Source organism: Erpetoichthys calabaricus, chromosome 14 (assembly GCF_900747795.2).
Source record: "Erpetoichthys calabaricus chromosome 14, fErpCal1.3, whole genome shotgun sequence".
Classification (NCBI taxonomy): Eukaryota; Metazoa; Chordata; class Cladistia; order Polypteriformes; family Polypteridae; genus Erpetoichthys; species Erpetoichthys calabaricus.
Window position 1 is genome coordinate 15,510,001 of NC_041407.2, and position 24,045 is coordinate 15,534,045.

Consider the following 24,045-nt stretch of genomic DNA (forward strand, 5'->3'; position numbering starts at 1 on the left):
CTAATATAAATTCATGTTAACTAATCTGAAAAGATGTAATTTTCCAGTTTTACAATATCCATCCATCCATCCATTTTCCAACCCGCTGAATCCGAACACAGGGTCACGGGGGTCTGCTGGAGCCAATCCCAGCCAACACAGGGCACAAGGCAGAAACCAATTCCGGGCAGGGTGCCAACCCACCGCAGGACACACACATACACACCCACACACCAAGCACACACTAGGGCCAATTTAGAATCACCAATCCACCTAACCTGCATGTCTTTGGACTGTGGGAGGAAACCCACGCAGACACGGGGAGAACATGCATACTCCACGCAGGGAGGACCCGGGAAGCGAACCCTGGTCCCCAGGTCTCCCAACTGCGAGGCAGCAGCGCTAGTTTTACAATATAGAACATGTAAATATATATTTAACTATTATTTATTAAATGTACACATTAGATTATTTCAGACCTCTAATTATCTTATTTTTATTTCAGCTGATCCAAATATTCATTAATAATAAGACATGAAAAAAAAAATCAGAAAGTATTCAGGATTTTAATAAATAAGACCAATATTCAGGTTTCCTTATTATTTTTCACCACTATTACTTATACTATTTTAATTAGTACCATTAGTTTGTTTAAATGTAAGCTTCAAAGAGTTTCATTCAATTTCCTACAAGGCCACACTTGGAATTAAAATCACTAAGGTACTCAGGATAACAGTTGTACTGGCTGGAAAAAAAAATTCTTAAGAATTGTTTTCCTGGTGGGGGGAAATTATTAGAAAATGATTACAAAATCCATTACAATAACAACATATGCAAGCAAAGGCTTGGGGAGACACTTTAAACACCAGATACTGTTGACAGAATGAAATTCAAGAAATCTCTAGGTGTGTTACTAAGACAAAGGGTCTCAGTTACAGTACCAAGGGTTAACTGAATGTTTTAGCAGTACTATGAAAGAAACAGAATGGTTTTCTGTATACAATTTGTTTTTCTCTCTCTTCCTCACAGTGGCTAATATTATTAGTAGGACGAATTGACAGCACATATCATTAAGAGGGAAGAGAGAAGATTTAGATTAGATTTAGATTCATTTTGTAACCGGACAAGGCTTTGAAAGACCTGAACAGTTCTAGCAACTTGGGTTTTATTGATGGTCACTGCAAAACACAATTTCAAAGGATAACTGTATTCTTTTTAATTGACACAGGTAATTAGTAGGAATAATGGGAATTTTGTGTATAAATATAAATTTGCACTGTAGGAGATCCTGTAAAAGTGGTAGCTTCAATCAGATTTCATTGATTTGTACTCTTGTACCATTACAAAAGGTTTTGAATGTTTAAAGTCAAAAGCAACAGACACTCAATTGTGATTTGCTATTTCATATTGTATTGACGTTTACAGGCTGCAAACGAACATGTCGCATAGAGTGAAATAATACCGTGACGTATGTGCAATGTTGGTGGCGCAGTGGGTAGCGCTGCTGCCTGGTAGTAAGGAGACCTGGGTTCGTTTCCCGGGTCTTCCCTGCATGGAGTTTGCATGTTCTCCCCGTGTCTGCGTGGGTTTCCTCCGGGTGCTCCGGTTTCCTCCCACAGTCCAAAGACATGCAGGTTAGGTGCATTGGCAATCGTAAATTGTCCATAGTGTGTGCTTGGTGTGTGAGTGTGTGTGTCCTGTGGTGGGTTGGCGCCCTGCCCGGGATTTGTTCCTGCCTTGTGCCCTGTACTGGCTGGGATTGTCTCGAGCAGAACCCCGTGACCCTGTGTTAGGATATAGCAGGCTGGAAAATGGATGTGCAATGTCCACTTCAATGTTATTTTTATGTGGGGAACTCTTTAATGAGCTACGCAAGTGTTTAAATAGACCAAGACATGCAGTCACTCCTAGCTCGTGCTGTATTCAGTTTGAGGTAGACTGGTGTGCTTATACCGGCAGTTCTTTGTTTGTGCTTTGCAAAGAGGAGCGTAGAAACACATTGCAGTCTGACCTCAAAGGGTTCCCCCCAGTTCTCCGAAATATTGCATGAATTTTACCACCAACATTCTCCCTAATGCCCTGTTCTTTGAAATGTCTATTTAAAATGGCACTCAACAATCCAGTCCACTTTGAATTAGGATTGTGAGGAGTAAGAAGAATAGAATAAACAGTACTGTGTGTTGCCAAGAAGGTCACTTGCTAGCCACGTCTGAGTTTCTCATAACTTTTCTTTGTCCACTTCATATTTTAATTTTCTAATGCAGCATGTCACTTTGTCTCTTTTTCCCCAAGCAGGGTAGCTGCCCTTTTTTCTTTTGCTGCCAGCCCCATTTCTCCATGTGATCACAGCTAAAGCAAAAAGAAGGACAGAACGCCTAAGAATTCCCTACTTGTTACAGCATTATTACCGACAGAAATCAAGAAATGAAAAAAATGTCATCTGATTTTGTTTCTTCTAGAACATCATCAAATTTCTAAAATATCTGTCAAGACATTTGAGATTTTGGGGTATTTAGCTTTGCTATGGGTGGGAGTCATGGAATGGATATATAGAAATGTCCTTTCTTAGCCAATGCCTACTGAGTTAGATGTACCATCCTGATAAATTTCAGTGTTTTTGTTGAGCAAGTCCATTTTGTATTGTATTATATATCATGTTTTAACCAATAGTGAATGTGTAAATTAATAAATTTGGGTCTTTATTTTAGTCTTCTTTGGAAGCTATCATTATTTGTGTTGAGGGCTGGATTTTTTCTTGTGCCTGATGATGTGGATTCAAAAATAGATGGTCACCTGACATTATTTGTATAGTGCTTTCCTAGCTAGTAGCCATTTTTGCTGGGACAACAAATAGTAACTCTGTTATTTACACACTCATACCAGTAGCAGGTTGTGATTGGTTGTTCAAACCTATGCACTGTTACCAGAATTTATTAAAAAGAGAACTCTTCACTCCCATATATTTTTCAAATACATTTGATAGTAGTTCTGCATCATTTTAAACCACCTTTATAACATTACTGACTAGTTGTTTTAATTGTTTGAGAAAAATATAATAAAAAAACAACTTTAAAAATAAAAATAAATGAACAAACAATAAAGACTCACTAATGTCGTTGTCTGGCGGTCATGTATGCATGACAGAACCTAATCAAGGACTTTGTTAAATGGTGCGACTCAAACCACCTACACCTGAACACCAGCAAAACCAAAGAGCTGGTGGTGGATTTTAGGAGGCCCAGACCCCTCATGGACCCCGTGATCATCAGAGGTGACTGTGTGCAGAGGGTGCAGACCTATAAATACCTGGGAGTGCATCTGGATGATAAATTGGACTGGACTGCCAATACTGATGCTCTGTGTAAGAGAGGACAGAGCCGACTGTACTTCCTTAGAAGGCTGGCGTCCTTCAACAACTGCAATAAGATGCAGCAGATGTTCTATCAGACGGTTGTGGCGAGCGCCCTCTTCTACGCGGTGGTGTGCTGGGGAGGCAGCATAAAGAAGAGGGACGCCTCACGCCTGGACAAACTAGTGAGAAAGGCAGGCTCTATTGTAGGCACGGAGCTGGACAGTTTGACATCTGTGGCAGAGCGACGGGCGCTGAGCAGACTCCTGTCAATCATGGAGAATCCACTGCATCCATTGAACAGTGTCATCTCCAGACAGAAGAGCAGCTTCAGCGACAGACTGCTGTCACTTTCCTGTTCCACTGACAGACTGAGGAGATCGTTCCTCCCCCACACTATACGACTCTTCAATTCCAACATTAACATTATTCAAAGATATTGTTGGTCTGTGTACCTGCATTGTGATCACTCTTTAATTTAATATTTTCTTTATCAGTATGCTGCTGCTGGAGTATGTGAATTTCCCCTTGGGCTTAATAAAGTATCTATCTATCTATGTATGTTATCATCCAGTTGATGCTCGGAACCGGCCAACTTTATTTAATTTCAAAAGCAACAGGCGTGCGGGTGCTGCTCAAACATAAAGAATGCTGGCAGTCATCTCCAGTTCGCCCTCTGGTGGTCGTTCTGAGTGTCAACTGGATGATAACATGCATAACAAGACCGTAAGATCACCCCCCACCCTACCCAGAAGTGGGTGCGTTAGGGCTGATTTCACCCTATTTTTAGTTGACCAATGAGAAACATGTAGCAGGTTTCATGAATATCGCTCCAGCCGTTCGCTACACATTCCATACAATCAAGTCAAACTTAACAAAGCAAAATTTTCAGTATATTTATATTGCTAGCTTTGATTATGTTATTATTTGTTCAATAAAGATTATACTACTACAGTATATGAATTTAAGATCAAGCTTTTCTTCTTGGCGCATCTGTCTTTGTAGGATTTGCACGCCACCTATATTTTTCTCTTCTAAAACTGTGATATTTCCTAAATAGTATGTCATAAATTACACAAAAATCATTTTTGGTAATTCATATAGCTATTTCAAGGATGATTTTAATAAAAGAATCTAATCAGGTACAAAGTTAATCTCTTAATAATATCAAGACAATAATATTAAGATAATACTACAGTACTTCCTGATAGATGCATGGGATCAGAAAAGAGTTTAGCATAACAAAAGGGCTTGTTATACACAAAGCAGTTATTCGCTTACTTTAGGAAGTATCCCATAAAAAGTGAACAACATAAAACTACGTCAGCAGAACTTTATCAATTAAACTGCTCTATATGAAGATAATTCACTAAACATTGTTGCTAGTGTTAAGTTATAAAGGTTTCCCTAACATCAGCTACATACAATTCCAGAGGCTGGAAGACTGAAGAGGATATTTACCAGCTTTAGAATAACAGAAAGTCTATTTAAAAGAATAAGAAGGATAAAAACAAGAAAAGATAATGTAACTCTAAAAGGTGGCAATCAGACAGTAAAAAGTCTTGAAAAAGATGGAAAGAAATGAGGGACACTAGTGCATCTCAAATTGTATTACTAGAACATCTTCAGTGGTCAATTTTCACAGATGTACCTAATCGTAGGAGAAGTACAAATCTGATTTCACATACATAAGCCTGTCCTGCGGTGGGTTGGCACCCTGCCCAGGACTGGTTCCTGCCTTGTGCCCTGTGTTGGCTGGGATTGGCTCCAGCAGACCCCCGTGACCCTGTGTTTGGATTCAGCGGGTTGGAAAATGGATGGATGGATGGATACTTAAGCCTTCTAATTACCCATTAGAAAGTAATGGAGACCACAGTATGAAATAAAGTAAACAAGACACATATACAGTATAATTTTACAGCAAAAGTGGATTTAGAAGAAGCAACAAATCCGATGTCAAACATTTGAAAAAGCAAGAAAAAATAACAAAAACCGTTTAATTTGAATTGGAGAAACAGCTGTGGTGTTTTTATACTCAGATTGATCCACAAGTTAGTCCTTTAGGAATCTATATATATATATATATATATAATTCTTTTCGCGTTTGAAACAGAAATTACGTATGACAACGCGATATGGAAATTACGTATGACTACAGAACATATTATAGTACAGGAACTAATCAGTTTGTTTGCGGACACCATTTTTATATCATCTTTACAAATTGCTATTATTTGTGTGAGAGTTATTTTACTGATATTGAAAAGAAGTAAACACAAACACGCCGATCTATCCCATAGAAGTGCACCCCGCGTCGTGCTCTCCCAGTCCTCCTCTCTGGACTACAGCGCTGAGCCGTCCACCGCCAGGCGCGTTCTGACAGAGAACTTTTATTTATTCGTCCACGTGACTGTCGCGGAAACTACCACATTCTAACTTTTCTTTTAGTTGGCAGTACTTGATAGTAGAAGAGATGAGGAAAACAGCTTTGCGTCTTTCTACTTTTTAACTGCGGCGAGCTGTAAAAGATGTGCGTGAGAACAAAGTGGATACTGGGAGGCGCGGAATGTCAGGCTGCTCCGCGGTGTCGAGAGCTTCGCAGTTTCGGGCAGCGTCCTCTCTTCTCACACGGTTTGTGACACTTCAAGTGTCCCGTCGGCTCCTAGGAGAGTGGAAATGTTTGCGAATGAGTGTAATCAGCGCCATCGAAGCAGGACTCTGTTTGTAATTACCCTGCACAATTACTTACTGTCCCTTAAGGTGAGTTTGGGTCACTAAAACCCCGCAACATTCAAGGTTACTTTTGTGATGAATTATTTTAAGAAGTAAATCACAGGCACGTAGTGCAAGGTTGTAAGGCACAAATTTGGACGATCACATAGAAAATGTAATTTCTATACCACGGCGGTCGTGTAGCGCCTTTCACAATGGATCTACTACTGAGAGATAATCCAAATACATTTTAGCTGCTGTTAGTACTACTTACCTGTTGTGTTATAACACCTTTAAAATGTAGTTTACCCCAAACCACTCCAGTAGTGCTCAATATATCTTTACTTCTTAAATGTTAATGTTTTACTGTTTAATAACTTATAGACTACATTTTATTTTTTTCCCTTACACTCAGTGAACGAAGCCACTGGGTAATCAACTAGTCTTTAATAACATGCAAACTTTGTTCTGAGGTTAAGGTAACATTTACTCTCAAACAATTATCAGTTCTTTCTCAGACCCGTTTAAATATAAAAGTGTTGCGTTAAACATTACTTAGTAAATTTCACCCTTTACTTTAGGTCTAGCATAAATATCTCAGTTTGTCCAGGCTGAATATATGGCAAGCCTTATCACTTATACCCCCCCTCCCACAATGTCTTAGAATGCGTCTTCTCGTTCTTATGTTATACCTTTTTATATATAATATGTAGACCAGCATGATCCAAAAACCTTTATAGAGTTTAAGTGCTGTTCATCTTTGTTTGACTCATACTACTTGCATCCATAATAACAAAACCCTATTTGTCCTTTTGCTTTCATACACTGGACATGGAGGAGTTCAATTGTACTCCCAAATCTTTCAATCAATTGAGATTTCTCTTAGATTCTACCATTCTTCAAAATATCTGCAGGTACTAAGAAATCTTAACCTTCTAAAGACGCCAACAGCATGAGGCCCTTTAGAAAAGAACACAAAGCAAACCATCATGCAATAACAGAGTAGATAAGATGTACATATTGTTAGGAGTGTTTGAGTTCAGATTGGTGTACTATAACTATACTGTATGTGTAATTCTGTTTGGAACAAGTGTGTGTCATTTACATAAATAAATGCAACTGAATTACACAATAATACAAACCCAGAATAGCTGAAAGTATAATATTGACTTTGGGAAATGCAAGCAAAAAATAGCATATCAATTCAGACTAAAAACTAACTGCTTTTGTAAAGGACTATATTGAATGAAAAGAAAAATATATATATCACAATAGGATCAGCATCAGAGAGGGCAGTTCAAACAAGGAAAAGTAAAAACAGATTTTCAAGTATGATATGAACATAGCTGAGCATAACAGGCAACGACAGTGAGAAATTCACAATGGGAATGTTAGTTAAAAAAGGTGAACAAGCATTCACTGTGAGTTGCACAGCAGGGTTTTGGGGCTGTGAAAGGCTGGAAACAACATCTCTCTCACCAGCTTTATAACCAATAAGAGCTGCCACGGGTATTCTGGACTGCTGCAATTTACAATACTGGATAAAGTATTTTGAATGCGAGGACCAAAAGTTATGTCTCAGTGCAATTATACGGCAAAGGAGCGCAGTTCAATTTTCAACAGAGAAGATTCAAAGGAGAAAAAGTTCTAATTTTCAAAATCATCATAACACTTGATACAGTGAATCAATACCATGATGCTTGAGAAAAAAGGGGCAATATAAGTGGAATGCCATTCGAAACAGAAACCATGAAACACACCTTTCACTAAAGATAATGACACATCTGGACAAAATGGTCAAGTTAAGCTGTTAAAACAGATACAGACAAAAAACTCAAAGATGAGCAAATGTGGACTACTTAACCATCAGATAAAGAAGCCATATCCTAACTTAACATTCTGCTCCGAGTTTTTAATTATTTTCTTCTTAAGGTTGCTCAGTGTTGCAAAAGGGCAAAAATGATTCCATAGCTTATACTACTGCGATTGAACAGAAAGCTCAACAATAAAGAACAAAATGAAAAGTTGTTTATGGTTCTGAATCCTAAAGCCTAAGGTTAAAGGAATGAATCTATACAGTACATTGTACAATGCCAGGAAAACAAAAAACAACAAAATCATACAGGCCTTAAATAACTCGGGTATAAAGCAATTAAGTTTACAAACATCAATCATCAAAACAGGCATTATCACATTGAATAAATTTAGGGTTTAAACTTAGCAGAGAGGTAGGTCATAGTTTTTTCTTTAAAAACGGTATGTTTAAGTAAAGCAAACATAGACTTCCCAAAGAAAAAGCAAGTTTGGAATTCCAAATTTAATTCAGAAACTTTTTAAAAGTTTTCACTACTTTCTTCCAAAGTTAGCATAATCGACACATGAACAATGAGTGCAGACATACCATCTGCATTAACCAGAAAAATCAAGCGGCAGATACAGAACACTGAACCAAAATAACAGATTATACAGTAATAAAATAATCTAGCGCAGGTGTCATTCTCACTTCTCTCATTGTCAGCACATCTATACTCCAAGGTCAGAAAAAGACACATACACAAAGAAGACATCACACTAGAAATGGCAAAGTAAGTGGTTTCGGGGATATATAAAACATGTAAATCTATGCAAAGACCAAGTCAATATTTTATCCCATTAAAATACTTTCTGTAATACTGCATATGGAGAAGGTGCAAATATATTTGACTGTTATACACGAGAAACATGGTGATGCAGGCCTTCAAGAAAATATGGAGATATATTTTGGGGACACAGCAGTCTTTCTCCCTTAGTGCCACAGTTGTACCCTCCAATAACAAAACTTTTTATTTTCTGTAAATGGGAGGAAAAAAAAAAAGAATAGGACTAAGGTCTAGTGTTGTACAATCTGGTCGACAGAGTCTTCACAGGAAAATAAAACTGCACACATGTCCCCTTAATTTCTTGCTTGGCGATTGCTTTCTGTCACTTACTGAATTACCTTCAAAAATAGAAAAGTCTCAAAGCCCCAACACTCCACAATCCTTGTTCAGTGGTTCCCAAACTCTATCCTGGGGACCCACTGTGGCTCCAGGTTTTTGTTCCACCCAGATTCACAATCGGTGATAATAATAATAAAAATAATAATCGATAACTGATCTCATTTAATTAGCTGGTCTTTTTTACTCCTCTTATTCTGCATTCAGAAAAACACAACAGTATGTTTTTTTACATTTATAAGACATTTAGAAATATTTCTAGTATTGTCTAAAGCTATAAATGCTTAACTCTCTTTTGTTGTTCTCCTAATATTTTCCCCTTTTTGCTCTTTTCATTTAACCCTAATAGTGACAATTAACAACCAGCACAGCCGACACCCGAGATAATGAAAGCAGCAATGCCTTCAGTGTCAGATTAGCAAATAATCAATTAAATAACCAGAACACCTGGAAAAGCAAAATTAAAATTTTGTTGAAAATACTGTTAACGACTGGTTTGTGCATCCCCTGTGGCTGGGTTAAAATAAAAACTACATATTCCCCATATAACTGCTTATTACATTTTAAATAAAAATCTACCAAACTTAGCTTGTAATTTCTACATTGACTCCAAAACACAGAAATTGGAAAATAACGACTCATTTAATTAGGCTAAGAGTCCAATTAAAAATGGAAGTTGGTTGGAACAAAAACGTCCTGCGGTGGGTTGGCACCCTGCCCAGGATTGGTTCCCTGCCTTGTGCCCTGTGTTGGCTGGGATTGGCTCCAGCAGACCCCCGTGACCCTGTGTTCGGATTCAGCGGGTTGGATAACGGATGGATGGATAGAACAAAAACCAGCAGCCACAGTGGGTCCCTAGGATCGAGTTTGGGAACCACTGGTTTACACCATGTAAGCGTATATAACCACTGACATCTTCTAATACTGACATTCTTGTTATTTCAGAGTCCTGCTACAGAAGTCTTGGCAATTACTCATTTAGCTCTGAGCCTCCCACTCTCTGGAATTCTCATGCAAGGTCCATTTGTTAGGCTCCATCTGTCTTGACATTCAGATCTAGGCAAAAGACTCAACTGTTCCCTCTGACCTTTTTAAATTTCTGTCCCTTTACTTACAAGTCGCAATGCTCCCTGCTATACATCTTGATTATATATTCAAAGACTGCTCTACCATTCACTGTGTTACACATACTGTGTACAATAATAACCTGGTCTGCTAGCCTTAACAGCTCTACCCATAATGTATTCCTATTTGTTAATCTGTAGTCTGTTTACAGTAGTTTGTAGTTTTGTTTGAATTATACAACGCCTTTTGCTATGGCCTGATATTTTGCCTCTCACTAGTGTAATGTGTCTTACATTTCAGTTTTTATAAAATATGCGTGCTTACCACGTTACCTTAGATACTTTTAAAAAAAATCAATCAGGAATACTTCAGATTTCCTACCGAAATGTTTTAGTGTCACAATTTTTGTAATTACTGCGTCTTTATTGGATAGCTGAATTTGTATATTCGATATAGTATAGTAATAATGTTTCTGTGTAAGACAGTTCACGGTGGTGCATGCTTTATTAAATATACTCGACTAAAGGCAGAATTTGTGTGTAAATGGTATAACTTGTGAAAATGTCAGCAGAAGTAATACTTTTATTAAAGTCCTCATGAGGGGTACAAGGGAGACATACACCACAGCATATGTTAGGATGTTAAAGTTGAGCCAGAACATGCTACTAATTTGTTATATTTAGTATTAGCAACTATTATTATTAATAATAAGATAAAGTAAGATGTACTCCATTGAGTGTAATCCATCCATCCATTTTCCAACCTGCTGAATCCGTACACAGGGTCACGGGGGTCTGCTGGAGCCAATCCCAGCCAACACAGGGCACAAGGCAGGGAACCAATCCTGGGCAGGGTGCCAACCCACCGCAGTTGAGTGTAATTTCATAATACAATAGCAAATCCATTTGTCTATTTTCTGCACCAGAAATCAGAAGGTTGCTGGTTCGAATCCTATAAATGCCAGAAGTGATTCCACTCTGTTGGGACCTTGAGCAAGGCCCTTAACCTGCCAATGCTCCATCTTGGGTAGGACGTTAACCTGCATCAGCCCTACAAGCAGGTCCTCCGACTTGCAGGGAAAACTCAGGGGTTAGTGGCAAGACTGGCACTCCAGCCACTGTAAAGAACCTCACACTGTTCCCTTCCATTCAAACTAGTGTGGTGCTGAGGTGTCACCCCTTGCACAGCTGCACTCGGATCCTAATTTGGGATCCAGAGGTGGTTTGTCATGTGGTGGGTGCAGCAACGTTCTGCATCAGTGCAGGCTTCCAACCTTTTACCGATAAAGAAAAGGATGCAAGGTGAAAATCAACTCTTAGCACATCGCCAATACACACACATGTACACAATCGCAATATGTTACACTTGATTATTTAAGAGTGGCAAATTAGCCTGGCTAATTTGAGAAGACCCTTGAGCACACCTGTGTGAACAAGAAGTGAACTTGGAAACGGCACACTGGAGACACTACAGGAGTTGAACTGAAGTCAAGGGCCCGTTTCTCCATCCCAAACATGTGATTATTAGTTTAACTGGAAATGCTAAATTAGCCCCCATATAAGCGAGTGTGGGACTGCATGGTGGTGTTATGATACTGTGATTTCTTCTCATATCCCCAAATCCTGCAAGTTTGGTAACTGGCAGCTCTAAAGTATCATTGCATGAGTGACTATGGATGTGGGTGAGCCCTGTAATAAACTGGTGCCACATCAAATATTTGTTCCTGTCTTGTGTCCATTGCTGTCCCAGGAACTACCAAGCAAAACTGTTTTGGAATACACAGACAAAGACTGAAGAGAAAGTATAATGTGTTGGTACACAAGTATGTAGGTTTATTCGGTGAAAGGCTGGTATACCATCCAGGATGTGGTGCAGTCTTGCACCTGATGTTACTCTGGTAAATTTTGAATCAAACAATGCAAAAAGAGTGTTCAGAAAATAGATGGATGGGAGCAAGCAACAAGACAAGGATCACACTGTGCAACTGAGTTTTACACTTCATGATCTTAAGAAAATGTTATTTTACTGTAAGTAATAACACTAATAATATGAATATAAATTTTTGACCCAATGGATTATTGTGTTAATGATCGCCCACCTATATGCACATTTTTTTTTTTTGTTTATTTTATTCTGGTACAGGGCTACAGAGAGAACAAATCATCTCTGGCTGAGACAGTAACCTGGCACCCATCAAAAAACATGAAGAGAAAACCAAAACCAAAGATTGCACTCCAGCCAAGTCTAAGTGATGAGAGACACCATTCTGCTCCATCACACTGATATACGCATTAATTCATTTAAGAAATAACAGGATTTAGCTAGTTTGTAATTATGTATGTGATTATTCATTACATTTTATTAATAATAAGAGTAACAATGGTATATGGCAGAAGCCAAGGTAACACAAGCAACTCATGTTCACAGGCCAATGTATAATAAAACAAGGCAAATTCAGTATTAGCGCCCAGTGAAATTGATTTCTGCACTACTTGATCTAAAACAATCATCCTGCTTGAGGCCCCAGTTTCATTTCTTTGGGTGTATGCCAGGTAAATCAAGAAATAATCAAACTATATACTAATACAAGGGCCAGGGCTCTTTAATTTTGTCCCTCTAAGATTTAAAACGTTTTCAAAAATACTCATGTTACATTGAGACAGTTGCATTACAGATCCTTGACCACTGAGTTAATTCTTCATATAAGAATTTGTCACATTAATAATCATAGGGATTTACGAATACCAGATTCAGCACTCTTGTCATTTAATGGTGCATATTAAAAATCACTAGTAGTCAGCAGTAAAAACAGACCTCGTGTTTTACAAAATGTGTTATTTTATTACTCATAGAAAATGAAAAATATCCTCATCAGCAGTACTGTTGTATTTTATAAAACATGAAATATTATTAATTAGTGAATGTTTAATTAGAAAAATGGGGTTTAACATTTTTAAATGTGTGCTTTATTAATAAGCATCTAATGCATAAATATGGTCATTTTATTTTATTGTGAAAGGTCTACGCCGAAAAATGAGCCTAAACGGTAACAATTACCGTTATTCCAGTACAGATTGTACTACACATGATCTATGTATTCATTATACGCGCAGCGTTATAACACCTCATTGCTTCTTGTCCACATCAAACGTCTTACCGCAATAATTAATATAATTCTATTGGTCACGATCACATATAGTGGAACAAATGTAACATGAGCTGCCATTGGTTTTCTTCCTGATGAATAAAGATTTCAGTTCAAAGAGAAATCAAAATGCAAGCCACAGATATTAAGCTTTTGGCAAACGCTAAACGTAAATAAAATCAATATTAGTACTGAAACATTTTTTAAAAAATCAGAGTGTATAAAAAGGTACGTAGAGATGTTTTTTTGCATACCAGAGAGTACTGAATGAATGAATCTGCAATACATAGCTTACCGGGGTCGAAATGAGAGCTGAATGCGAAGCCGGGGTTGAAATACGATAAAGTCATGACTGCTATCCAGAGTGTTCCACGCATCCTCCTCTTGCTATAGGTTGCCGATTTCCTTCTGCGTCGTTGTCTTGCAGGGTTTTACAGGGGGCAATTGGTGCAGCAGCTATGGTGCCCCGGCTGCATCTTCCCAAGAAGAACTGAGGCGCTGTCAGCAGCCATACTCCGCCAGTCTCGTGCCCGGGCGCCGCCGCTGCTGCCGCAAAGGAGATGCATGCTACAGTACACGCCAGCAACCCGGCTACTCCACTGCTGGTCCCCTCGCCATGCAACGGCTTGCACCTGACGTTCCCAACGCTGCGACAAAGCGTCCACCACTGCAATTTCCCAGTCAGCTGGATGTCGTTATCTAAACGCCACAACTCTGCGCCACATCTGCGGGTTATCTGTGCCCACTTCTACTCCGTTAACCCTTTCATTCCCAAAGAGGGATATACTCGATTGTATTTTTCCATTCAACGTCTTTGAGGTTATGCTCTCATGTCGTCGGGTTGCGAGGCTTACTGAGATGTGTTGGTGCCGATAGTGATATCGCCATTTTGCTAATAATCTATAAAAGATACGCATTCACTGCCTGCCCGCTTCCCCTCTGGAATCTGCAAAAAAAAAAAAATTATCAGTGAGGCAGGCAATGAGAGACAGAGAGTCGAGGTGGTGGGGGAGAGCATGACGAAGAATAGGCGGGGGGGTGCTGTGGGGGCACACGCTCAGGTAGGAGTGACGCCGGCCCGCGCTGCACGTGCCGCCTGTTAGCGCCCGGAGTCACTCGCGCGCGTTTATTGGCATTGTGTCTCCGCGCGCGCGCGCTTGTGCGCGTGCCGTGATACGAACAAATACGTGCACATTTTTCTTCTTATTCTTCGTGTCCACCGACTAACAACCTCAGAAGTAGAAACGGCCATTAAGAAACAAAAGAGAAGACTTGTCGGGATTCAGTTGAGCATCGCACCATAAGGAAAGTGAAAGAGAATGGCATCGGGTAAATCACTTTCAGTGTGGATTTCGAAAAAGGTAAGGCATTGCTGCACTTCGTGTAGAAATCTGTGTTTGTCGGATATATGCTTCGTGTGTAATCAGCATTGTTTAAACCCCCAGCATCTCCATACAATATGCGTCCTACAGTTTTTATTCATGCATGACGTGGCTTTGGATTTCACTTTCTGAGTGTTCCCTAACACCTTTGTATGTGTGTGCACTTTTCCGCTGTTTGTGTTCGGTGGTTAGACAAGTGATTTCTGGGCCATGTGCCCTGTTATGGAATTGTTCAGTTCTGCTTTCCCAGTGCGGGTCTTGTGCAGAAAGCGGACGCCACATGAGACGGCCTTCCCCTCGCCCAAACACAAACCTTAAGGTCAATAAAATAGGTCCCTGATGTTGAGTTACAATTTTAGGGCTAAAATGATAACAGAAATGTGAAACCTTCTTATATACCTAATCTTAATTATTGTGAAACAACCAAGTGGCGTCCGCTTTCTGAACAAGAGGCCCAGGTGCTGCCCTCATGACCCTGAACTGGCCTAACTGAGCTGGATTGAGTACATGGAGCTTCCTTTCATCCATTCTGTGGATCCACATTATTCTGAGAGTTCTTGGCTGTCTGTCACTGATAGTGGCGAAGGATGCCTTTGTGATGGAGATACATGCTTATCAGGAATTGGAAAGAGCAGTTTGTGCTTTGGGCAGCAAGGTGTGGCAAAGGTGGCACCATTGTTTCACAGTAAAGAGATACGGGTTAGCATCCCAGGGGTTTTCTGTGTGGAGATTGCGTGGTCTTCCTGTGTCCACATGAATTTCCTTCAGGTGCCCTTGTTAAATTAACCTTAGCCTGAATGAATCTATTAATTTTTTACATTTATAATTTCTCATTTAAATATTTACCAATGTTGTTTCTTGTCCAAGAGTGTGTATATAAACATAGGGAACTCCAGTTTCTGTATTACATCTTGCCTGAAGAAGGGGCCTGAGTTGCCTCGAAAGCTTGCATATTGTAATCTTTTTAGTTAGCCAATAAAAGGTGTCATTTTGCTTGGCTTTTCTCTTCAGGTGCCCTGCTTTTCTCCCAGAGTCCAAAGATAGGCCAGTTAGGTGAATTGGTGTTGCCCCTAGTAAGCATGTGTGTGTTTTCAAGCTGCGATGGACTGGCACCCTGCACAGGTGTTGCAGTTTTGTGCCCTATTATTGCTGATATAGGCTCAAGCTGCCCTGTAACCCTGCCCTGGATAAGCGGGTTTGCAAAATGGTTGGATAGCTGGAAGGATGGAGTTTGGCTCTTTGAGCTCCATATAGCTGAGAGTAGATCCAATCATATGGAGTTGGCCATTGATTCTCAAAGGGAAAAAATAAAAATAAGTTTAGAAGATGCTTTCTGTCTGTCTGTCTTTCACACTCTCACTCATACTAGTAGTTCATAGTCTCACCATGTGTCAGTTGGTGTAGCATCTCCTTGCTAAAACTGAATGCACCTTTTTGTCACACTGCTCAGTCACTTACATGCGCACATTCTCTGCAGTTTTCTTTACTCGTCTCTCCTGCTGTGCACTCAAGGTTAGGACAGTGTGACCTCACTTTAAATACAGAGCATGTTTACGTGCTGGAAAAGTTGCATCCATTCATCTTGGCAGTGTGTCAGATTTTCATGAAGGCTTCTTGAGGATAGATGAATAATGAAAAGCCAAATAACACTAAGCAAAACTACAGTAAAAAAAAAAAAAAAGGACAGAGTATGTTTTATTATTCTATGACTTTTTTTTTCTTTTCACCAACAGCTCATCAAAGATCTGTAGTTTGTTTTACAGAAACATGGATTAGCACAATTACCTGGCTTTACATGTTTGTTACACTTCAAAGCACATCCATATTCATTCACAGTGAGCTTGTTTAAAGTCAACCCACAGTATAAGCTTGTCTAGGGAACGGGTGGGGGGGGGACTTCTCTCTTCAGTAGGAAGTTTGTGTGAACACAAAGAGGATATGCAACTTAAACACAAACAGTACACCAGCTGAGAATCTACTCTGGATCAAAGCACTGTGACCTTTGCACTATGCTCCCTTCTTTAAAGAAAATAAACTCTAGACACATCCATCCATCCATCCATTTTCCAACCCGCTGAATCCGAACACAGGGTCACGGGGGTCTGCTGGAGCCAATCCCAGCCAACACAGGGCACAAGGCAGGAAACAATCCTGGGCAGGGCGCCAACCCACCGCAGGACACACACAAGCACACCCACACACCAAGCACACACTAGGGCCAATTTAGAATCGCCAATCCACCTAACCTGCATGTCGTTGGACTGTGGGAGGAAACCGGAACACCCGGAGGAAACCCACGCAGACACGGGGAGAACATGCAAACTCCACGCAGGGAGGACCCGGGAATCGAACCCAGGTCCCCAGATCACCCAACTGCGAGGCAGCAGCACTACCCACTGCGCCACTGTGCCGCCCCACATCCATTTTACTATTCTAATATTTTAATGTAGAACGACAGAACAAAAGATGACTGCAAACATCACTTCCATTAATCATGAAAATAAGCATTTTAAAAATAGGTTGTAATTCAAATAAAGATTAACAGAAAAGGCATTACAGTAATCCCTCACTTATCGCGGGAGACCGCGATAACTGAATTTCCGCGAAGTAGGGACACCATATTTATTTAATTATTTAACGTGTATTTGGACGTTTTTAAACCCTCCCTGTATTGTTTACAACCCACCATTTACTCTATTAAAAACAGTGACAACTGCTAAGCAATATGAAATCGGTAGATAAGTTTACACTTACTGTATAGCGAAGTACACGTAGCAGCTTATAGGCGGTCATGACGTCGTCGACCTTGTTGCAAAGATTCCTAAAGCAGATTCCATCCAGATTACTGCCTTATCACGTCCACTTGCAACTCGTTTTGCACCCTGGTTAAAGGACACTGCAGCCGTAGATCTTATATTCTTTTCCTCCTTTTTAAATAAAAAGAATCGGTGTCCTGCAGCGGTGTAGCTGTTCCCTTCCTTCAACATATCCAAAACTTTTACCTTTTCTGCAATCATTTGCATCTTCTGTTGGTGCTTGGACACTGCCCCTGAAGCATTAGCACGTTAATGATGAATGAGTGAGATGAGACTTCCTGGTTAATGCAACACTCCATCGCTGAGCCAATCAGCAGCACACTGGAACTTAACTGCGTGCTCTGATTGGGTAGCTTCTCAGCCATCCGCCAATAGCATCTCTTGTATGAAATCAACTGGGCAAACCAACTGAGGAAGCAAGTAAAAAGACCCATTGTCTGCAGAAACCCGCAAAGCAGCGAAAAATCCGCGTTATGTATTTAGATATGCTTACATATAAAATCCGCGAAGTCGTGAATCCGCGAAAAGTGAACCGCGAAGTAGCGAGGGATTACTGTAAAGTAATACATGTGGTATAGGTCACTAGGTAAAGTCTTGCTAAGATGGTGCTGCTAGATTTGTACAAGGTAGAGTGGTGACTCGGCAGTCTCATCTTTTTTTGGTGTACTTTTTTTACTTCGTGCATTACAATATTTCAGTAAATGCAAATAAGGCATATGAAGAAAGAAAATGTGAGGCACATGACCTCATATAAACAATGGTGAAAGTGTAAAGGATGTCCACTTCAAAAAGGTGTGTGTGTATATATAAGTATATGATAAGATGATAAACATATAATCTGAGGTAGAACAAACATTATTTTATAGTATAAAACAGTGTTATATTTTAAGTACTGTAAATATGATAGTACTAGACGGTAACAGCGCACTGCAAGATAACATGCGGTAAATACACTTGAACATACTCCGTTGACCATATATGTGTACAATGATTTAAGATCTGAAGAGGTAGGGGAAGTGACGGCAAAGGTGGTAGGGAATGAGAACAGCACACAGCTGCGCGCTGCCGAGAGTTCATTCTACAATAAAATAAAGAATAATAATTCCAAAACTCTTTGCTTTTAATATAAAGTTGTAGTGCAGAGTTTCGGCATAGTATATGTGTACCAAATTGCAGGCTACAGGTTATTTGATTTTTGACCTTGACCCTCCTGGGTTGACCTTTGACCTTGGAGGTCAATCATCACCGTGAGAGTGTATAGTAGATGTCACGTAGTACATGTGTACCAAATCTCAGGTCAATACGTCAAACGGTTTGCGAGCTACAGGCGATTCAAAATGCTGGACAGACAAACGGACAGCCACTGCCCTACTCTCTCTTCTGTTTCCTTTTCCGGTGTCCTGTTGGTGGTGGCTTGTGCCACCACCATCTACCTAAAGCACCATGATGTTCCAACAATGATGGATGGATTAAAAGCCAGACGTCTGTATGACCATCAGCATCAAGTGACTCCCTAACTACAAAGAGGACTATTTCATTTATGTTAGGTAGAATGCCCAGAGGGCACTGGGTGGTCTCGTGGCCTGGAACCCCAGCAGATTTTATTTTTTTCTCCTGCCTTCTGGAGTTTTTTTTTTTTGTTTTTTCTATCCACCCTGGCCATCGGACCTTACTCCTTTTCTATGTTAACTAATGTTGTCTTATTTTAATTTCTTATTTTGTCTTTTATTTTTCATTTCTTCATTATGTAAAGCACTTTGAGCTACTTTTTGTATGAAAATGTGCTATATAAATAAATGTTGTTGTTGTTTTTGTTGTAGCGTATTATATAAGAAGATTGAAAAATTGTTTTATTCCGAATGTAATTTAAGCTTTTTGTTAGGTTTTTATTTTATAACCGTTTCAGACATTCATATGTAGAAATCTTAATACTGCTGAGAGATATGAATTGATAATGCACTTATTTTTGAACATATCTATGGAAAATACTCAAAGAACATATATAATCTTAACATCATGATTATGCTAACTTTAACTGATTCAAAAATAATAATGTTAAGTACATTGCTTTATGATTTATTCTTTCTTTGCTTTCCACTTTATGGTTTGGATTCATTGTTTTTTTTGTTTAGCTCCGGTGATACAGCAAGAAGTACGGCATTGTTATTTCTCACTTAGGTCATTTCTGCTGCTTTAAAGTGCTTGGGACATTGCTGCACTATGAATAAATCATAAAATCATTACCGGAAGATGTGAGTGTCCATGTATGACATGTGATTGTAAATGTTATCTTTTCATGTTTAGTTTGCCATTTAAAGTTTACAGATTTGGAGTTTTTAGCATTTTGATTCATCCACTGAAATTTTAAATACAAGCTTTATTAATTTAACAGTCACCTGCCCCTTAAGGCACTAAGTGGGAATGTATGTTCTGTTGACCATGAAATTGGCCAGCAGGCAATAACTGCATTCCAGCCCATTCTGTCTGACTAGCACACTTCAAAATATTGTTTTCCATCTTCAACTGCATTAATAGTAATATGAACTTTTGGTTGAGTTTTTCGTAACAAGCACTGGATGTACTACATCAGTATATGTGCCCTGTAGGAAAAAGAGAAATTGTAACTGGATTAAAAACACTGACGAATAAAAACAAGAATATTTAAGGAAAGAAAAGTTAAGTTAGTGAGAAGGGATATTGGCACACAAGCTTTCAGGGCAGAATAGAGTTACTGTAAATGAGAAATGTCGGTACTAAAATCAAGCAAAAAGTGACTATAAATAGCTTCCTTAAAGAAAACTAAAATTAGAAGAACAGGAACGCAAAAGTACTGTCTAGTACAGAGTCCTAACAAAATGTAATGCTAACTTACAGTAGAGTACCAAACTGTACCTGCATTAAAGAAAGTGACCACACTTGCCTGATTTGGAGATGAGAAGCTACAGTAGGTAGAGCATATACTGTAATCAGAATCTAATGATCGGTTCATTAAATGTTTTATATTCAAATGAAATGGAACAGATGGTACTTTATTGATCCATTAAGGTTAAATTAACTTGCCAGCAGCAACATGAACTCTTAGCTTGCGTTTTACTTCTGCTGTTTTGCAATATTACATAGATGCTAACTCCAGTATCTATGCCTGACTAAAGTGAAGATGTGTTCACTACAGTGATATATTTGCTTAGGTGTTAAGTCATTTAGTTTATGGTTGTTATGCTAAAAGTGTCACACCTACAGAATGGACAGAAGCATACCCTTCACCAGTGTTGGACACCCTCCTAATTACCTTTAGACCGTGAAGCTCAGATTAAGCAATATTTTCATAACATGCATTACCAACCAACTTTAATGGCCTGTCTCAAGAAAGGTATTAAACAAACATTCATTAATCTATGTTAGATACCATCAGTTATACATTAGAATTCCATAATACATTACATTATCATGTTGAGATTCGTACAATGAACACATCATATCACTGAGCAGTTTCCTTTCATTGTCTCTTTCAAAATGGATAGAATTATATTAGAGCAGCACAATTATGGCAAAAATGCAATTATGGTGACTTTCCTGGAAAAGTATTTACATAGTGCTTGTTTGGATGTGTCCTGGGACAACATTTAGGACTAATTATGATTCTGTACTAAGATGAATTGCTGCTTGCACTGCATGAGAGTTTAACCAGATACTAATGACCCCAACATGTAAACTTGTTGTTGATCAATAAGTAATTTTTTAGAATGAGAATATAAAAATTAATAGAAGTATTTACAAATTGTTCATCTTTAGCAAACTAGTAGACATGTTTTTAACTATCAGTTATTTTATTGTAACTTTAAATTCCAATACATTGGCAGAAATGTTTTAATCATCCTCCTTTATCTCTCATTCATTCACCAGTGTGGCAGTATAATGTTTAAATTAAGGGCCAAACAGTGTATTATGGGTGGCACGGTGGTGCAGTGGGTAGCTCTGCTGTCTCGCAGTTAGGAGACCTGGGATCGCTTCCCGTGTCCTCCCTGCGTGGAGTTTGCATGTTCTCCCCCGTGTCTGCGTGGGTTTCCTCCGGGTACTCCTCCCACAGTCCAAAGACATGCAGGTTAGGTGCATTGGTGATTCTAAATTGTCCGCTGTGTGTGTGTGTGTGTGTGTGTGTGTGCACGTGCCCTGTGGTGGGCTGGCGCCCTGCCCTGGGATTTGTTTCCTGCCTTGCGCCCTGTGTTGGCTGGGATTGGCTCCAGCAGAGCCCCGTGACCCTGTAGTTAGGATATAGCGGGTTGGATAATGGATGGATGGATGGACGGACGGTGTATTATCACTCCATTGAAAAGACCTTTTTAGAGTCCATCAGTCCCATAGGTACCTGTAGAATCTACTAAAATGTTTACAATGCATTTCATCATGTTTTAATGTGAAACACCGTAGCAATGTTCACAGCATTAACATAAAGAGCCTTGACTGCCACAGTCTACACACTCTGTTAAAGAATCCAGCAAAATCCACATCTTACTGTTTCCCTTAAAATGTTTCTTCTTAAAAATGGGGGGATTTTCAGAGATGGTAATAGTTAGAACTAGGTTAAGGTTAGTTCATAATGTTTAAATATATATCTCTAAAAGTAGTAATCTGAATGACAGTGCTAATGTTTACACTTTTTGTAAACCCTTACTCGCATCACTCATTAAATTGCTGATAATGAAGTTTCTACTGGGCTCAGTAAGTATTACTAACCGAAGTGTATGACACGGAAAAAAATTGATTTAGAAAAATGTTTTGCTTAAATGGAAATTTTTGCATTTTATCTATGATAAATACAAATGTAACCCAAACACACTTATAATTATTAAAATTTTATTTTAGATTAAATGTTTTTGACTAGATTAATCAAGCATGTCAATAGTCTAAGGCTTTAGGGATGAACTTGTAACAAGTCACAGTATTAAAGATTCTCTTATTTGTAGATTAAGTTGCTTGTATTTGTTGATAATTTTGTGCTAGATTTAGGAGTCTTGAGAGTTGCATCTTGTGTTCTTTTTTCCAAGCCAATGGATCATCTTCCTTGACGCAGAGCAGGTAGTAATTATTATTTAGAGAAATTGATCTACACTTTGTTTCATTTACGTCTTCAATGATGTATTCAAAAGCAAAAATTGCTACTCTGTTTTGAGAGGCCTTGTGGCCCTTATGAAAGTCTTTCAGATCTTTATGCTTGCCTATTTTTCCTGCTTACAACACATCACCTTCAAAAACTGACTCTTCACTTACTACCTACAATATCCCACCCCTTGACTGGTGCCATTGTATTGAGCTAATCCATATTATTCACTTCATCTGTCAGTAGTTTTAATGTTATAGCTGATCGGTGTGTGTGTGTGTGTGTGTGTATATATATATATATATATATATATATATAATATACACATATACGAGGGGAAGTCAAAAAGTAAAGGGACATTTGAGAAAAGGGGCATTTATTCTAATGATAGAAATGTGAAACATACCTTATTTTTCTACATAACCTCCCTGGACTTCAATGCACTTTTCCCAACGTTTCACAAGTTTTTTGATTCCGTCGGAAAAAAAGTTTTTCGGTTGCATCTGCAACCAATTTTGCACCACATCAATGACTTCTTCATCACTTGCAAATCTTTTTCCCCTTAGCGCTTCCTTTAATGGTCCAAACATATGAAAATCGCTTGGAGCCAGGTCTGGACTGTATCCATTCTCCATTCGTAGATCTTGCTTTGCGATAAACGGTTGTCACCGTACTGTGCTTGCATTCGATGAATAATGTCCGCAGGTTTAACACCTTCCACAAACAAAAAGCGAATCACTGCCCTCATTTCCTCCTTGGTGCAGATCGACAATGGAGCTGTCATGTTTAACGGTCTGCTACACACCAACGAATAACGCGGGAATAAGAGTCACACGTTGTATAGAAGTGTTGGCGACTACACTCATTCAGCGCTGGATGCGAGCAGTGTTACCAAACTCTGAAAACAGAAATTAAAAAAATCCCTTTACTTTTTGACTTCCCCTCGTGTATGTATGTATATATATATATATATACATACAATCAGTGGCGGACCGTGCATTTCACACCAAGGCCTTCAGTAGTGCTCCGTCTGAATCAACCCGACCCTCAAAAACTAATGGTTTTATAAAAACCATCTTAATATGCAGAAATACAGTATAAAGAGCCGTTGCATCGCAGATAGATAACTCCTGTAGTCACAGTAAATGCCTTTATTGAATAGACAAACCAGGGGTGAACAAGTTCCTTTCTACTGCAGCTACAGCCACGACACACACAAAAAACATCAATAATAACTCATAAACTTGCAATATTATTTAGGAAAATCGCAACATTTTACTCACCAAAAATTCGGATTATTTGTAAACAAAATCCATCCTCCTCTCTTTCCTCAAAAACAGTTCAGTTACTCTGTTGTACAGATTATCCGTGCGCTTCAGTTCCATCACGAAGTCCCTTTCTATCTCCATCGAAGCTAATGCTGAAAGTCGAACCTGCCCTGTCGTATTTCTGGCATAAGTTTTAATTCGCTTTAGGGCTGAAAATGTCCGCTCGACAGAAGCAGTGGACACGGGAATGGTCACC

The 24,045-nt window shown here is 39.1% G+C and overlaps 2 protein-coding genes across 5 annotated transcripts in view; one reads left to right on the forward strand and one right to left on the reverse strand.

The window, feature by feature from the left end:
* Positions 1 to 14,182, reverse strand: part of aatkb (apoptosis-associated tyrosine kinase b) — a 770,376-nt gene extending 756,194 nt beyond the window's left edge. For all 3 annotated transcript variants that reach the window (XM_051936532.1, XM_028820098.2, XM_051936533.1), the window contains exon 1: positions 13,521 to 14,182. In XM_051936532.1, the coding sequence (XP_051792492.1) occupies positions 13,521 to 13,602 (82 nt within the window). In that variant the 5' untranslated portion in view covers positions 13,603 to 14,182. The remainder of the gene's footprint in view (positions 1 to 13,520) is intronic.
* A 251-nt stretch (positions 14,183 to 14,433) lies between these two features.
* LOC114665478 (parvalbumin-like EF-hand-containing protein) overlaps positions 14,434 to 24,045 on the forward strand; it is a 39,679-nt gene continuing 30,067 nt past the window's right edge. For both annotated transcript variants that reach the window (XM_028820096.2, XM_028820097.2), the window contains exon 1: positions 14,434 to 14,586. The gene's annotated coding sequence lies outside the window, so the exon portion shown is untranslated. The remainder of the gene's footprint in view (positions 14,587 to 24,045) is intronic.